The sequence below is a fragment of the Pelophylax lessonae genome, assembly GCF_965119305.1.
Source record: "Pelophylax lessonae genome assembly, chromosome: 3".
Taxonomy (NCBI): domain Eukaryota; kingdom Metazoa; phylum Chordata; class Amphibia; order Anura; family Ranidae; genus Pelophylax; species Pelophylax lessonae.
In genome coordinates, this window is record NC_138770.1 from 180004341 (window position 1) to 180022589 (window position 18249).

Below are 18249 nucleotides of genomic sequence, written 5' to 3' on the forward strand. Positions count from 1 at the left end.
TTGGCCACAAAAAATTTGTGTGGCTCCTAGATTTCCTTTAGTATAAGTTTGCCAAGTATGGTGCCCTTAACCCCCGTGGTTAATCGCCCTATATTTATAGTAGCTTGCCCGCTAAGTTAAACTTTGGCACGGTCATAGTCTGGACATTTGAGGGACTGCAGCTCGGGCCCTGAATGAGTCTGGGGGGCTATATTTGGCACGGAGGTAGGGGAGGTCTCCCTTTACCAAGCATTTTGGAGTCGCTAGCCCAAAATGTCCTGGTCAACTATTTACAGGGCCACTTGAGAGTTTGCGGCCCTCGGCCCATACCATGCAGCGGGGAGTGCTGGGTATCGCAGGAATCCCTGGACTCTTAGCTATTCTGCAGTATCTGTATAGCGCTGCTCTGCAGTTCCTGTATTCCATAGTGGTTAGCCAAATCGACCCCTATGCAGGTCCCTGTAACAATTAAGCATTGGTCCTGAAAAAAGCATGTGGCCCCTGCCACGTTTGAGGCCCCTTGCCACCAGGGTTCAGGTACCACTAGGCCCATAATTTAGGTCAGCTTGGTGCTGTATGGCAATCTTCGAGTGGGCACAGTTGCAGGTCCCTAGCTCGGGCACCAAACAAGTCCAGGGGACCATATTTGGCACAGTGGTAGGGGAGATCTTCCTTTACCACTCTGAACTCTGAAAATGTTGGAGTAGCTAGCCTGAAATTTTCTGGTCAACTTTTTCAGGGGCCTCTTGGGAGTGTGTGGCCCTGGGGCAGTACCGTGGAGAAGGGACTGCTGGGTACCATATCAATCTCAATATTCTTAGCTATCCAATGTTACCTGCGGAGCAGGGCTCACTGGTACCTATGTTCTACAGTATTTGTGCAAATTTGACGCCCATGCCAGTCCTCGTGAAAATTAGGCATCATCCACAAAAAAATGTGTGTGACCCTGGGGGTCAGCTAGTATCCCTGTATCAAGTTTGGTGACCATATCCCCCCATGATTTGGGTACCACAGGGCACTAAATTTATGGTACATTGGCCCGCTATGTTAATCCATGACTCGGTTGTGGGTTGGAATTTGAGGGGCCACAGCCCAGGCCCTGAAAGAGTCCAGGTTCCCACAGCTTAAGCCCCTGAACATGTGTGGGGCCCAAGCTGTGGCCCCTCCAAAATTCCCTACTGCTCCATATATTAGCATAGGCTAGGCCAAACTAGCCTAAATCTAGGGCCCCACGGTAGCGGAACGATGTTGCCCAGGGGCACCAAACTTAGTATAGGGTTACTAGATGACCCCCAGGGAACACAACATTTTTTTGGGGCCAATGCCTAATTTTCATGAGGACCTTCATGGGGGTGGAATTTGCCCAACCACCGCAGGACATAGGAACTGCAGAGCCAGGCTCTGCAAATATTGTTAAATAGCTAAGAGTCCAGACATTCCTGCAGTACTCACCAATCCCCACTCCGCATTAGCGCCCGAGGGCCACACACTCCCAAGGGGCCCCCTAAAAAGCTGACCATAAAACTTCAGGCTAGCGACCTCAAAAATGTAGAGGTGATAAAGGAAGACCTTCCCTACCTCTGTGCCAAATTTGGGCCTCTGGACTAATTCGGGGCCCAATCGGTGGCCCCTCACTTCCCGATCGTGGCTGCACCATAGATTAACATAACGGGCCAGGCTAGCCTAAATGTAGGGCCCTGTGGTAGCCGAACCACGGTGCTCAGGGGCACCAAATTTGGCACAGGGATACTATATGATCCCCAGGGGCCACATACATTTGTTTGGGGCCAATGCTATATTTTCACAGGGACCTGCATTGGGGTAGACTTTAGCTGACCACCGCGGAATAGTCCTACGGTATCCAGCACTCCCTGCTGTGCCGTATGGCCCGGGGGCCACATACTCTCAAGGGGCCCTAGAAAAAGTTGATCAGGAAATTTTGAGCTAACAAACCCCAAAATGTTTCGGGTGGTAAAGGAAGGACCCCCTTACCTCTGTGCCAAATATGCCCCCCGGACTCATTTGGGGTCCAAGCTGTAGCCCCTCAAATTTCCAGACTAAGACTCTGCCATAGATTAACATAGCAGGCCAAGCTACTATAAATGTAGAGCCCAAACCACGGGGGTTCAGGGCACCATACTTGGCAAACTTATACTAGAGGACCTCCAGTAGCCACACACATTTTATGGGGGCAATGCCTAATTTTCACAGAGACTGGCATGGTGATCGAGTTTGGCCAAATATTGCAGAACATAAGTAATGCAAAGCCCCGCTTTACGGGTAATATCGGATAGCTAAGACTTTGGGGATTAACTACTTTTCAACCAGGGCATAGCCCAATGATGGCTACAGCGTGGTCGGCCTATTCTGGGAGGGCGTACAGAGACATCCTCTCCGAATCACGATTCCCACGGATTGTGTTAAAGGGCCAACGACAGGGGCCACTTACCATGTGATCGCTCCATCCAATGACAGAGCGATCATTTGTCAACAGACCACTGCATGTCTGGTTTAGCTCTCTCCTCGCACGCTGTACACACCGATGGGCACCACCCCTACCTCATCCATGCCCATCTCTGCCTCATTCATGCCCATCTATGCCCTATTCATGCCCACCTGTGTCTCATTCATGCCCATCTGTGCCTAAATCATGCCCATGAGTGCCTCCTCATTTGTGCCTCATCATCAGTGTGTCCCTCATCATGCAGCCTGTTTCCCCCTGTAATTCAGCCTCTGTCCCTGCCGTCATCCACCCTGTGACCCCGGCATCATGCAGTTCAGTTCCCCCCCCCCCCCCCGCCGTAATTCGGCCTGTGTCTGTGCCTCCGTCAGAGTCCTCCTTTACATCCAGTGTGTCCCTGTCAGAGTCCTCCTTTACATCCAGTGTGTCCCTGTCAGAGTCCTCCTTTACATCCGTGTCCCCATTAGAGTGCTCCTTTACATCCAGTGCTTCCCTATCAGAGTCCTATTATACATCCAGTGTCCCCATCAGAGTCCCCCTTTACATCCAGTGTCCCCATCAGAGTCCCCCTTTATATCAGTGTCCCAGTCAGAGTCCCCCTTTACATCAGTGTCCCCGTCAGAGTTCCCCTTTATGTGTCCCGGTCACAGAGCTCCTTTATGACCCACCGTCAGAGTGCCCCTTTATTATTGCAGTCAGCATGCCTCTTTAGTATTCCAGAGTGCCCCTTTATTATGGCAGTCAGCGTGCCTCTTTAGTATTCCAGAGTGCCCCTTTATTATTGCAGTCGGCGCGCCCCTTTAGTATTCCAGAGTGCCCCTTTATTATTGCAGTCGGCGTGCCCCTTTAGTATTCCAGAGTGCCCATTTATTATTGCAGTCAGAGTGCCTCTTTAGTATTCCAGAGTACCCCTTTATTATTGCAGTCAGAGTGCCCCTTTATTGCAGTCAGAGTGCCCCTTTATTGCAGTCAGAGTGCCCCTTTATTGCAGTCAGAGTGCCCCTTTAGTATTCCAGAGTGCCCCTTTATTGCAGTCAGAGTGCCTGTTTAGTATTCCAGAGTGCCCCTTTATTGCAGTCAGAGTGCCCCTTTATTGCAGTCAGAGTGCCCCTTTAGTATTCCAGAGTGCCCCTTTTTAATGTGTCCCGCTACGAGCTGTGTGACTGTGTTCTGTAATCATACAATATTCCCGCCATTTGCCAATATGAATCGCAAATATGAGTACTGTACTGTAATTCATTCCGTCCCGCGCATGCGCAGATCGTACAGAGCGAGTCAGAATCTGACATTAGATTCTTCCCGCTCTGTCTCCCATTGAGAAATGCATCCGACGGACTGCGCACGCGCTAATGACGTCAACCCCAACTGATTGGAGAAATCAGCTGGAGTGATGTCACTTACGGAGCATGTGCAGTCCGTCGGAGGCACTATCCGACAAGACACAGGCACCTGTGCAAATGTGGGCCGCAAACCCACATAGATGTGAACCAGGCCTAAAAGAAGTCCATCAAGCAATGTTGTGTTTCACTATGCCTGTGTGGAAGATGTCATTCGTGTGCCGATGCCACTGCTCCCTTGCTCTTTATTTACATACTTACAGAACAACAGCTACAGCCAAGTAAGGGTTTAGGAACAGTATTGGGGAGAAGCACATACCTGGTCCTGGCCAGCTATGCACCGCTCACCATCTGCTGGCTTTCTGTACTGTCAGCTACAGCTCCCACTATCAGCTCCTACCCCGCGGTGTCTCAAGTATGCAGAATGCACTGCATGGGGCGGGGTCAGAGCATCAGTGGAGCTCATGGCCCCACCTGCTCCTTCCTCTACACAGCACAGCAAGCTGCTGCCTGTCTCCTGGAGTCCTGTCACGTGTAGTGTGTACCCGGGCATTCTGCAGTGCCAACAGGGCCCCCAATTTGTGAGTAGGCTCAAGGGCAGCTGCTTTTGGCCCCAAAACAATGATTGGCCTGGGGCAACGGATCCTTTTGCCCTGCGTAAAAAAAGACGGTCCTGCTAAAGTGCCTGTTATTATGCATTAGGACAAAATTCTTTATGGTTTAATTTTTATAGGATATACATCATATTACCCCATGTAGCTTCATTTGCATCTGTCTTTTGTCTGCCTGTAAGAACAAAAAGGTATGTCAATATCTGATTTGTATCAATTATTAATATGTTTTCGCAAGTAGTAAATTCTGTTTAGCCTACCATTTCTGGTTATACTCCTTGAAAAATCTCCTGATTCACAGTTTATAGGTGATAATGCACGAGAACTAAAAATAGAAAAAATGATGTCAAATGATGTCAAGTACACTATCAGTGGTACATAGATGCTGCATATATTATTAAATATGCAATTTTATCTCATTAAAGAACTAGTGGAATAAAATGTTATATATTCTATAACGACCAACTAATGAATTTCAGAAATTGCATGAAAATTTTTCCATTCCAAACATATTAAATGATTTGAGAAGAGATAAGTACAATTGGAAGACTTTTGCTTCAGCAAAATTTTCCCCCAAAATTTTAGACATTTTATTGACATTATTCAATTCCACAAAATGCACCCTTTTGCTGCCACTGACTGAATGTCAAACAGAGGTGACAGCGATGGGAGTATGTGTATATCTGGCAAGATGACTGTCAGCTAGAAGTATTTTTGCACACACCCTGGTAACAGTGCCCCCCCCCCCCCTCCATACTTGTCCATCCACTGACCTGGGATGAGCATGGCGGGTGCCACTGGATATAGGGGAGGGAGCCGTATGAGTATCTGTTTGCTCACCTCCACCTCTCCTTATTGACCCGAAAGCAACATGGAAAACATCACTTCCATATCCTCATGTCACTTCAGTCTGAATTCCATCAGCTTTATTGGAGGACAGGTGAGATGTCCGCTAACCGCTAATGTCTCATTAAAGAGAACCTGTCACCAAAAAGTTATCATGTTAGGGGGCTTTTTGTCCCCTATGTATAAAAAAAAAAAAAAAAAGTTTAGAAAAAAAAAGTAAAACGTGTAAACAATGTAAGTTATACCCAAGCACTTAAAGCCTCCAAAAATAATTTTGAGCCCCTCACCTACGCGCACAAATGAACATAAATGCTCACACCAGGGGCGCCTACACAAAAAACATAGATTGTGCTACACATGTCACTGTGCATGCCAGAGTGAGAGAAATAATTCTAGCACCATAGCTCATGGTTAACTGTAACCTGATGACTTGAAGGTGCTTTTAAACCGTTGCCTATAAAAAAATATAGGGTACCAAAGTTTGTCGCCGTTTCACAGGTGCATACAATTTTAAGGTTTGACATGTTGGGGTTTATTTACTTAGTGTAACAACCCCAAATATTTTACTAAAAAAGTGGGTAATTTATTGCATTTGTGTGCCCTGAAATTTACTTTATTGTAATTTTTACTGAAATGTTGGTGTTTCCTAAACCATTGCATTAATATTGTGTAACCTAAATTGGAACTACCACTAACACACAGGGGAAGATTTAATAAAAATGATGCACACAGAATCTGGTGCAGCTGTGCATTGTAACAAACCAGCTTCTATCTTCAGCTTGTTCAATTTAGCTTTGACAATAAGCCTCCGTTCACATGCCAAATCTCAGTCTATTGCCAGCAATGGCACTGTCCCAATCGGCTGCACTACTTTTGGTAATTTCGGGGGCGATTTAATGAACCAGCCCCCGAACTCGCACTGAAATGCGGGTTTCATATTGTGTGAGTTCCACTGAACTGGCACATTTACAAACCCGCATTTAATGTGAACAAGGGTTAAAACCTAGACGCTGATTGGTTACTTTGCAAGGTTGCACCAGATTCTGTGTGCACAGTTTTAATAAATCTCCCCCACTTTGACTAATGAAGTCATATCACACAGCGACATGGTCTCACAATCAGAATCACTGTATGCTTTAATCACTGGCTTTAAAGGGGAACCAGTTTTTTACTGTGAAATTAGAGGCCACTTTTTTTTTAAATTCCACAAAAGGCAAGTCACCAAATCTCACCAAAATCAAGTTAAGCTTCTTGCTAGGCAACAATGAGACGACCTTAAAAACAATATGGTTTTCCAGGTGGAGGCCACTGCAATGTCTCTGACCAAAGAATCAGAAACAGACTTCAGGAGGGTGGCTTGAGGGCCAAATGTCCTCTAGTGGGCCCTGTGCTCACTGCCTGGCACTGTGGAGCTCGATTGGCTTTTGCCATTGAACACCAGAATTGGCAGTTCTGCCACTGGTGCCCTGTGCTTTTCATAGATGAGAGCAGGTTCACCCTGATCACATGTGACAGACGTGAAAGGATCGCGAGAAGTGTGGAGAATGTTATGCTGCCTGTAACATTGTTTGGTCAGTGATGGTCTGCTGGAGAAGCATATCCATGGAGGGACGCACAGACTTCTACAGGCTAGACAATGGCACCCTGACTGCCATTAGGTATTGGAATGAAACCTTTGGACCAATTGTCAGACCCTACGCTGGTGTAGTGGGTCCTGGTTTCCTCCTGGTGCACGTAAATGCCCGGCTTCATGTGGCGAGAGTATGCAGTCAGTTCCTGGAGGATGAAGGAATTGATACCTTTAAATGGCCCCCACACTCGCCTGGCTTAAATCCAATAGAACACCTCTGGGACATTATATTTTGGTCCATCCGATGCCACGTTACACCTCAGTCTGTTCAGGAGCTCAGTGATGCCCTGGTCCAGATCTGGGAGGAAATACCCCAGGACACCATCACTCATCACAAAAGGAGCATGCCCTGACATTAAAACAGAAAGGGGGTACCCACGAGCTATCACACTTAAAAAGTTAAAAGTCTTTATGGAACAGCTGCAAACATCGAGAATGACAAATTCCAATGCCAAAAATGTGAAAATGAATAGAGAAGAAATTATGCTGCGCTATTCAAAAAACGTGCTGAATAACTAGTAGAGTCACTAATATATCATGAATAATATCTCTACATGTAGTGATGGGCCAGTTAGGTAAAGTGCATAGTGCTGAAATAATAAACAAGGATAAATAATGTATTCTAGGTAGACAGAGGTGTATATGAGATGCAGTCTCACAAAGGTGTATGAATAAATGCAATAAAATAAGGATAAACAGTTGTATCTAAATCACTTCAGTGGGATAAATAGTATAAAACCATTAATTGCAAAAGAATCATAAAAATATAAATAGTAAGAGAGAACCCAGTGGTGAATTTTCCAATAATGATGATAAGCCAAAAAAAAAAAAAGATAATCAGATTGGTATTAATTAGCGGCAAATAGCATTCAGGCACATGCTGTGCTAATGGGAGCAGAAAAGATGAACAAGATGAGTGGAGGGACTTCTAAACGTAGATAGCACACTGGTGAATATAATAAACAGTCAGTGGGTAAAGTTCAAATTGCAATCAGATATACAAAGTCCATTCCAGCTATTTCTTCCAATGATAAGGGTCACTCAGAACTGCAGCGGTGCATAATACAATAAATGGAGGTCTGTGCTCCGGGATCCTCCAATTACCTCTGCAACGCTCTGGGGATCACTTCTGCGGCTGGTGTGCCCCTCCTGCCGATGGTGGATGCTTGGGGTGGATGGGTTTTCACGGCAAATAAGGAGTGAAAGGGCTCCGATAGTGTGATATTGTTTTTAAAAAAATGTATTAAACAAAGATTAGAAAACTCACAGAAAAACTAAGCCGCAAAGCAGCATAAGGCGTTTGGATGGTCGGCCGGTTCTCCGGCAACAATTCCGATAGTCTTTCAGCTTTTCCTACGCGTGTCATCACCGTCACGTGACTTCATCATCCCCTGATGAAGTCACGTGACGGTGACGACACGCGTAGGGAAAGCTGATACATACAAATTGCCATAAAAATTACTGAGTACCATTTTGAATTGCTGCAATGAAATTTAAGCAAAATGGACTAGCCTGCTGCATCAGCCCTCTGTAGGTTGATTTCATTTCCATTAAACCATGTGGCAATCTTTTGTTTCTAAAACATTACCCAGTCCATATCAGTATAGATATCCAGCATGATATTTCTCCCCATGCAGATCTGATGTGTTTTCAAAGTGTTCCTTTAATTTTTTGAGTAGTGTATATTCAATGAATATATGTGGTTAAACTTCATCCACATGTTGGTAGAACATATCATATTGAAGAATATTTTAATTGTGATACCAATTTTTGTGTCTATCTTTTAAAAAGTCCTTGTTCTCTATGTAACAGTATTTCCAGGCCTTGGGCCTGATATGGGTCTGCCACTGTTACCGCTAACACTTTCAACACATTTAAGTTGTGAACTCAGGTGTGAGAACTGAGACAATGACCATTCCGGCATCTTTGGTTTGTTTTGTTTATTTTATAATGGGGATGGGAGAAGGGAATGAGTGGGATACTCCTCTGGCTCAACTAGGTTTAACTGGGACACTGTACAGAAAAATGCTCGTTGGTGCTGTCTTGACGCCAGCTGAATGCTGAACAACGCTTCCTGGTGCTTGAAGATACTGTTATGCTGAACTTGTGCTAGAACTTCGACTTTAACACAATTGTTAACTCAGAAGATCCAGGACGGTAATACACTTGACTCCTGACACTCTATTTAGCTCAAAAGTCCTACGAACAGCTCCCTCCAGCCCTTCACTGACTGAGGTAGCTCCTTGTAACTGCTTGTGCTGCTGCAACTCTTAATTTTGTACACTGCACACTGTACACTGACTCTTCAGGGCCCAAACGCTGGCGCCCCATTTAACACTTCAGGGTCCTCCGACTAGGCACTCCCTCTAACGCTTCAGGGTCCTCCGACTAGGCACCCCCTCTAACACTTCAGGGTCCTCTGACTAGGCACCCCCTTTACCGCTAGATGACTCCTGGATCCCTGGGACCTTCACCAGAATGGTCCCCTCTACACTAGGCAGACCCCCAGGGGCAGTTCACAGTACTCACGACCTTGGAAGGCTTTCCTGGAACTGAACCCCTCTTCCTCCGCTGGTCCTCGGCACACCGGATCCCCTCTGCAGCTCAGCTCAGCACTCTCTGGATTCTCAGGCAGCCACCCAAGACACCCGATCCTTCTGACAGGAGGAGAGACAGCCGTACTCTCCCTCCTGGGACTCTGCTTCCCGCCAAAGACGCTGCATCATGCGTTCCCCTCAAACTTATACCCACTCCCAGAATCCTCTGCGGCAGAATCTGCCTTTCCTCCACTGCCCATTGAGAATCCTCTCATGGAGCCAATGGGGAGACTCCCCTCTCAGCAGACACACCTGGGAGACATAAAATAAAAACTAAAAATATATGTAGACAAATTCGAGGTAATGTGTTACCATAATCCCGTTAAGGTTGTAAAAGAAAAAACCCCCGTAAGTGGGTGGGACTTTAGAGGTAACTATAAAGATCTCTCAAGAGAAAGGTTCAATTTAAGTAAAACGTGCAATTTATTAGAAAGAAGTGAGTATTTAGGCAAAAGTATCATAACAAGAGTAGCATGTATTCAAACATATGAATTATCATCGTAATACAATCCAGTCACAGGTAATTAGCAGAGTCCAATGCGTTTCAAAAGTTGTTTAATACAGAAATCTTCCTCAGGGAATCTGCATATATTCCTGAAAAGCATAACCACATGCAAAATATAAGTCCCAAAAAAGGACAAACAAATACATATTCATACAATTATCATTTACATAAATCATTTTGCAGCTGCGACCAAATGTTGCCCCAAATTTGCATGGAAATCTCTGCTGGTTGGTCCAGATTGACACCAAAACAGCCCGGAAAATGGTGTCACCCCATGGGGAAAATAGAGCCCCCTCAACAGTAGGAACCAGAGCTAGAGGAGAGAAGTAGAAGAAGATAAAGAAAAAGGGAAGGAAAGAAGGAAAAAAGAAAAGAAGAAAGATACCATTGTGTGGAGGTCACCTACCTGCACGAAAATGGAGCCCCATAAAGTTGTCCTCCAGGGGATATAGTAATTCTCCCACAGGACGAGAGCTAGAGTCAGGTGTGTTTAGTAACAATCTTCACCTGAAAATAGCAATTAATGTTTGTCAGGGAGCCTGAAGGGGTGTATATGTGATTAATCATGCAGTAAAAAGGGAAGATGTTCAGATCAATTCACCTGTTGTGATGATTTGCCATATATAAAATTCTATAAAAAGACGGTTTCCATATGATAAAAAAGGGGGGAAAAAAGAGAAATTCCTAAAGAATTCCAGATAGCTATCCTCCAATGTGATTATCTCCAAGATTTGCTGAAATGTTGGTCCTATTGGGAAAAGGAATAGGAACCATGAATGTATTTTCTGACCCTTATAAAAGATAGAAAGTAGTGGAATTTGTTAAAGTGTCTTACCTCACTGTTCTGGTGGACAGTCCATAGTGTCCTATTGACCTCAATGGATATAGTGTCCACAAACAAATATGAGAGTATTCAAGGTTTCTGGTGTGAATATCACTACTTGCCTAGAATAAATATAAATACAGTATATATATCTATACAATTGGGTGCACAGATATATATATATATATATATATCTAAAGTGAAGGGGTCACCACAAATAAGTAAAGAGATACCGTTCAAGGTGCAACAACCGACATCCGTAGGGTCCCGGTATTCACCAAAGATGGCTGCATACAGTCCTAAGGCTATATAATGTGGCCTCAGTAGCGTCCACCATACCGGTCCTAATAATAAAGGAGGAAATAAGACCCCCTTAGATATCAGTAAAGCATGAGTATATCAATTCAGGTCCCCTGAGGGGTACTTACTGTTCGTACAGGTGAAGCATGGAAGGACAGCGGTCCTGTAGTGACTCGGAGAGGTAACTCTCCGTACTGGCTCTCGGCATTCCCTTATATTCCGCTAGTTGGCCCGTGATCTCGCGAGAAGTATCGCGAGATTCACATGTGGTATGTTTTGGTCGCCTTCTAATGACGTCATTTCCGTCTTTTCGCCCTGCGGGAGATCCCGCGGGTTTTCGCGGTGATGTCATATCCGCTGCTACGTATGCTACGGAGGGTAGCAGTAGAGCGTTACTTCCGCCCTTACTTGCAGACGGGCATAACTATATGTCCGCCCTAGGTGCGGCGGTGCATAATGCAGCAAAAGCATGAGATATTGATCTCAATCTGAAACCGGCAGTCAACAGGACTTATCTTTGAGTTAGGCTAGGCAAAAAAAAAAAAAAATTAGAAATGGAACTGTATAATACATTAGGGTAAAGCATCATTACACGCCAGTCATATGAAGTGTCCATCCATTATATCAGAGTGTACATGGGGCCAATTTGGAAATAAGGAAAATCACTATCAGATAACGCCCCAGGCACGGGTAGAGCGTATGCCCCTTGGGGGTAACCAGGGGTACAGAAATGGCATACCTGGGGAATAATACCCAGGTATTGCCGAAACAATGAACACTTAATTCTCCAGATGTTGGGGGGCCACAGTGAAATTGATGGTCCCCATTGGAGAAGTCTTACCCGTGCCGGGCTCTCGGCTTGCGGGGGACCCCCCCATGGGGAACAAAATATGAAACCATGTATGGCTTGTTACATGGTTAGGGTTACCATTCTGCTGGTGGGCCTACACAGTGGAAGGAAGGGAGGCAGAAGCAAAAAAGAAAAGAAAAGAAAAGAAAAAGGGGGGGAGAGCGGGGGGGAAAAAAGAACGATGTAAAGGGGGGAGGGGCATCCTGCAGGGTGATGAGGAGCCACTCGATTCCAGCAGAAGCGGCTGGAGGGGACCTAGCCATCCATGAGGTGGATGGAAGATCTACTCATGATTGGGGTTTTTTCTTTTACACACCTGGGAGACATGACAGCCCAGCTGAAAATCATGGTCTTGCTGTTAAGCAGCCAAGGCCCAATATACTTTTACCTAGCACCTTGTAGGGTGCTACATCTAATTTCTTTTAATTTAAAGGTCTCTTTAAATGAAGCACAAGAGCAATGTATGGGTGCCTCTGGTAGTACTGTCTGCCCTAACGTTGTAAAGCCCTGTGCAAACTTTTGGCGCTATATAAATCCTGTATATTAATAATATTAATTTAAAAATGCAGTCCAGTGCATTTTTATTCTGCATCAAAAATGCATCGAAAGTAGGTTGTAGGGTTTCCAATGGTATAACTCACACCAGTGCAGTCAGTTCTTGTGTTGTCCAGTTCCAGAAAAAAAGTAGAACATGCTGCATTTTTCCTGCACTGGACTGTACAGGAACATGGTAATACACAGAAAAAAACAAATCAGAATACATCAAAAAACGCATCAAAAATGCACCAGACCCCAGTACTGTGAAAAAAACTGTAAAAAATAAGAAAAAAAAGCTTCTGGAATGCATTTGGAAATGCATAAAAAAAAACACATTAAAAACAGGCAAGCAGAAATGCACCCAGAATGGATCTGGAGTGTGTTTTTGTGGTGGGAACCAGCCCTTGGCCCAAGCGATTGACCTATGTTCTTATGTATATGTAAAAGTGCTGCGTAAATTGACAGCACTATATAAAAACCTGAAATAAATAAATAATAAAATGTAACACTGCACTACTCTGGGCGGGGGAAGTCCAGTTTATTTATGTTAACATTTTGATTGGTGATACAATGAAAATCTTGGTACCAGCAATACTTGAACTGTCATGCATGAGTTTCATTCATGACAGCTTTGATTACTGATCTGTGATTGGCTAAAGCTAATCACATGGTACAGGGTGCTGTGATAGACCCAGGTAACATGTGATAGCTGTGGGCCAATCACAACTCGCTAGTATAGGAAGCAAAGCTGTTATAAATTAGATTAATTCATAACAGCTTTGTAGACATTGTGATCACGTGATCCAGGGCCGCTTAAAGCAGAATGGTATCATGAGCCACAATCCACTGTGTCCGGTGAACACAGCTGTTGTAAGGAGCATGCTGTGCACCCCAGTAGACGTGCAGCGACCCCCTTGGGGCACTTGCCACCAAATCATTGTATATGTATTGTGGCAGGACAGCGTGTCTGTGTGTATGTATACTTTGTTATTAAAATACAGTGCTTATACAAGGCCATCAGTTGGTGCAGCACTTTACAACATGCATATATATATCTGGAAACTATTTGGACTTTATTTACAAATTGATTGGTGTGCATGGAATTGCAACTGGTGATTTCAAAAACAAAGGCCCAGGTTGACATGTTGAACACTGTTACCTATCCTCCAGCTGAATTCAATGGTCCAATAAATTCAACTTTGGAGTTGTTAAAGTTTTTTTTTGTTTGTTTGTTTTTTTTTGGGGGGGGAGGGTTATTGTTTTATTTAATGCATTGCATGTGTGCAGAATAAAATGTTTATTTTGTAGACTATTATAGTTTAGCACTGCCCCCTTGGGGCTTGCTTGTAATTGTATGTTCTTCTGTGCTACTTTGACCCTGTGAACTGTCCAGCCCTCCTGACATTCTAGGTTCAGACATGTGGAGTATACCTTTAACCAATTCTGGACTGGTAGGATTTGCCCCCTTAATGACCAGGCCCTATTTAGCGATTCGGCACTGTGTTACTTTAACAGACAATTGCGCGGTCGTGCGACGCTGTACCCAAACGAAATTGACGTTCTTTTTTCCCACAAATAGGTGGTATTTGATCATATGTGCGATTTTTATTTTTTGCGCTATAAACAAAAAAAGAGCGATGATTTTGAAAAAAAAAAAAAAAACAATATTTTTCACATTCTGCTATATGACATTCTCAAAAAAAAATTTTAAATCAAAATTTTTTAACATTTTAGGCCAATTTGTTCTCTGCTACATATATTTGGTAAAAAAAATCGCAATAAGCGTATTTTGATTGGTTTGCGCAAAAGTTATTGCGTCTACTAACTACGGGAAAGATTTATGTAATTTTTAATGTTTTGTTTTTCTTTTACTAGTAATGGTGGCGATCTGTGATTTTTTGCGGGACTGCGACACTGCGGCGGACAGATTTGACCCCTAACTGACATTTTTGACACTTTTGGGGGTTCCAGTGACATTACTACAGTTATCATTGCCAAAAATATGCACTGTTACTGTAATAATGACACTGGCAGGGAAGGGGTTAACAGTATTGGTGATCAAGGGGTTAAATGTGACCCTAGGGGAGTGATTCTAATTGCGGGGGGGTTGGGCTTATGAAATTATCAGAGACATGCGATCCTACATAGCAGGATCACATGGTCTCTGTGATCATTGCAGGGAGAAGGACAGACGGCTGTGGTTACATCAGCCGACCGTCTTTCTCTCTCAGCGGGGAGAGATCGCCAGTGTCAGGCAGCAATCGGAAACCGCCTGACACCCGCATCGGCTCCCCTGTTGATGATCGGGAGCGGGAGCGCGCCGCCGGCGCCGCGCACTCGCCCCCCTAGCGGCCTTCAGGCGAGCGACGTATACCTACATCACTTTGCCTGTAGGAGCCAGACTGCCGCAGTAAATATACTGTAGGCAGTCGGCAAGTGGTTAAATGACACACTGACACAATGCAGATAGGTTTTAGCTCTTTAGTTTGGCTTTACTCAAGAAGGCTTGAGAAGAGTATTGATCAATTAGGCCCTGGATAAACAGCCAAAGTTCAGTTGAAATAACACTAAAGAACAGTTAATAACCAGTTATAGTAACAAATACACCAATATACACAGTATCTTACAGTAAGTGAATGAATCTCTCAGAAAGCTATAAATTTCTATGAGAAACACTCTTACTAAAGGGGACCCTCGGGCCGGCCGATAATAGCTGTATCCTAATTAGAGATGAGGTAATCTTGATACCAATAGCTTGTCCCTTTTAGGAGCAATAAGATAGGAATGTTCAGAGTGCAAAGCCTTGCTATTATCTTTACCAGCAGTTGGAGCTCAAAGAACAAATGATTCACCAGTGTAGCACAGTGTGAAACAGGCAATGCCAGATAGCTGGTTCTGATTATTGATGATCCCCTAACTGATCCAAGTGTGGAATGTCTGTGTTCAATGTTTAGGAGAAACTGTAACAACTGGTAATTGGACTCTGAGCAGCTGCTCTCTCACCAATCCTGATGTCCCTCTTATGAGTACTGGAAGAACAGGCAATGGCAACTCTCCATGCTGTGAGACACTGAGATGGCTGTGCTCTGTTGTTTTAGTAAGTCCCGTTGACTCCAACTTGATTAGCGATGCTGCAGGGATGTCCGCGATGTAGCTATTGTCATCTGCCCCGCTAGGCTGAGTCTGCAGACAGCTGGGTGGTGTGCAATAGGCCGCAGTCCTTTCACTCTGTGGCGAACTGATACACACACAATGAATCCCGGGAAGCAAGAGAGCGTGGCCTATTCAGCAGATCCCTTTATAGTCTCTCCCGCAATTCACCCCTGGAGCGAATAGCCTGCTAGGAGGTGCAGGTCATAAATAGGGATGATCGAACGGTTCGGGTTGACTGTTTGAAATTCGGCTGAATTTAGAACTTTTAGCTGAAAAAGTTCGGAATTCGGCAACCAGAACCGACCAAAATGCAATGGGACAGGAACTGAGCTTTAAAAGCCTGTGATTGGACCAGAACCATCAGTAAAAGCCAATTGAGGGGGCAGGAGAATGCTAGGAATGTGATTGGAGTGACTAGGGGGTCCAGAGGCCAATCATTCGTGAATATGCCCCCCAGTATATAAGATAGCCCCTGCCAAATCTCCACCATTTTAATCCAGGGCTGTGGAAGAGAATGGAAGCAGTTCTGTTACTTCTGCTTCAAAGTCAGTGGCGGCTGGTGTTCAAAATTTTTTGGGGGGGCGCAAAAAGAAAAATGTAATAAGTATTGCTTCGCGTCAAAAAACGCAGTAAAAAATTGCGTGACTTTGAAGTCATGGTACATGAATGGCACAGGTGATGGTATAGGCATGGCATAGGTGATGGTACAGGCATGGCACAGGTGATGGTACAGGAGATGGTATAGGCATGGCACAGATATGGTATAGGCATGGCACAGATATGGTATAGGCATGTCACAGGTCATGGTACAAGAGATGGTATATGCCCCCTTTCAATGCAGAGACCAGCGTACACGCCCCCTTTCAATGCAGTGACCAGCGTACATGTCCCCTTCCAATGCAGTAACCAGCGTACATGCCCCCTTTCAACACAGTGACCAGCGTACATGCCCCCTTTCAATGCAGAGACCAGCGTACATGCCCCCTTCAATGTAGTGACCAGCGTGCGTGCCCCCTTTAATGCAGAGATCAGCGTGCGTGCCCCCTTCAATGCAATGAACACTGTGCTGTGCCCCCTTCAATGCAATGAACACTGTGCTATGCCCCCTTCAATGGAATAAACACTGTGCTGTGCCCCCTTCAATGCAATAAACACTGTGCCCCCACAATGCAGAGTTCAGCGTGCATGCCCCCTTCAATGCAACTGTGCTGTGCCCCCTTCAATGCAATGAACAATGTGCTGTGCCCCCTTCAATGCAATAAACACTGTGCTGTGACCCCATCAATGCAAAAAACACTGTGCTGTGACCCCTTCAATGCAATGAACACTGTGCTGTGCCCCCACAATGCAGAGTTCAGTGTGCGTGCCCCCTTCAATGCAACTGTGCTGTGCCCCCTTCAATGCAATGAACAATGTGCTGTGCCACCATCAATGCAGAGTTCAGCGTGCAAGCCCCTTTCAATGCAGAGCGCCACAGCATTGTCCCCAATCACTGCAGAGCGCCACAGCATTGTCCCCAATCACTGCAGAGCGCCACAGCATTGTCCCCAATCACTGCAGAGTGCCACAGCATTGTGCTCAATCATTGAAGAGCGCCACAGCATTGTCCCCTATCATTGCAGAGCACCACAGCATTGTCCCCCAATGATTGCAGAGTGCCCACAGCATTGTCCCCCAATGATTGCAGAGTGCCCACAGCATTGTCCCCCAATGATTGCAGAGTGCCACAGCATTGTCCCCCAATGATTGCAGAGTGCCACAGCATTGTCCCCCAATGATTGCGGAGTGCCCAAAGCATTGTCCCCCAATGATTGCGGAGTGCCACAGCATTGTCCCCCAATGATTGCAAAGTGCCCACAGCATTGTCCCCCAATGATTGCAGAGTGCCCACAGCATTGTCCCCCAACGATTGCAGAGTGCCCACAGCATTGTCCCCCAACGATTGCAGAGTGCCCACAGCATTGTCCCCCAACGATTGCAGAGTGCCACAGCATTGTCCCCCAACGATTGCAGAGTGCCCACAGCATTGTCCCCCAATGATTGCAGAGTGCCCACAGCATTGTCCCCCAATGATTGCAGAGTGCCCACAGCATTGTCCCCCAATGATTGCAGAGTGCCCACAGCATTGTCCCCCAATGATTGCAGAGTGCCCACAGCATTGTCCCCCAATGATTGCAGAGTGCCCACAGCATTGTCCCCCAATGATTGCAGAGTGCCCACAGCATTGTCCCCCAATGATTGCAGAGTGCCACAGCATTGTCCCCCAATGATTGCAGAGTGCCCACAGCATTGTCCCCCAATGATTGCAGAGTGCCACAGCATTGTCCCCCAATGATTGCAGAGTGCCCACAGCATTGTCCACCAATGATTGCAGAGTGCCCACAGCATTGTCCCCCAATGATTGCAGAGTGCCACAGCATTGTCCCCCAATTATTGCAGAGTGCCCACAGCATTGTCCCCCAATGATTTCAGAGTGCCCACAGCATTGTCCCCCAATGATTTCAGAGTGCCCACAGCATTGTCCCCCAATGATTTCAGAGTGCCCACAGCATTGTCCCCCAATGATTGCAGAGTGCCTACAGCATTGTCCCCCAATGATTGCAGAGTGCCCACAGCATTG

General features: G+C 45.5%; 2 protein-coding genes across 2 annotated transcripts in view; both read right to left on the reverse strand.

The window, feature by feature from the left end:
* LOC309550127 (apolipoprotein L3-like) overlaps nucleotides 1-4556 on the reverse strand; it is a gene marked incomplete at its 3' end in the record, with an annotated part of 466585 nt that extends 462029 nt beyond the window's left edge. The window contains exon 1 of the mRNA XM_082250575.1: nucleotides 4528-4556. Coding sequence (XP_082106701.1) covers nucleotides 4528-4548 — 21 coding nt within the window. The 5' untranslated portion in view covers nucleotides 4549-4556. The remainder of the gene's footprint in view (nucleotides 1-4527) is intronic.
* Nucleotides 1-4677, reverse strand: part of LOC309548982 (apolipoprotein L4-like) — a 646785-nt gene extending 642108 nt beyond the window's left edge. Inside the window, exon 1 of the mRNA XM_082248918.1 lies at nucleotides 4649-4677. Within this exon, the coding sequence (XP_082105044.1) occupies nucleotides 4649-4651 (3 nt within the window). The 5' untranslated portion in view covers nucleotides 4652-4677. The remainder of the gene's footprint in view (nucleotides 1-4648) is intronic.
* Between the last annotated feature and the right edge of the window lie 13572 nt (nucleotides 4678-18249).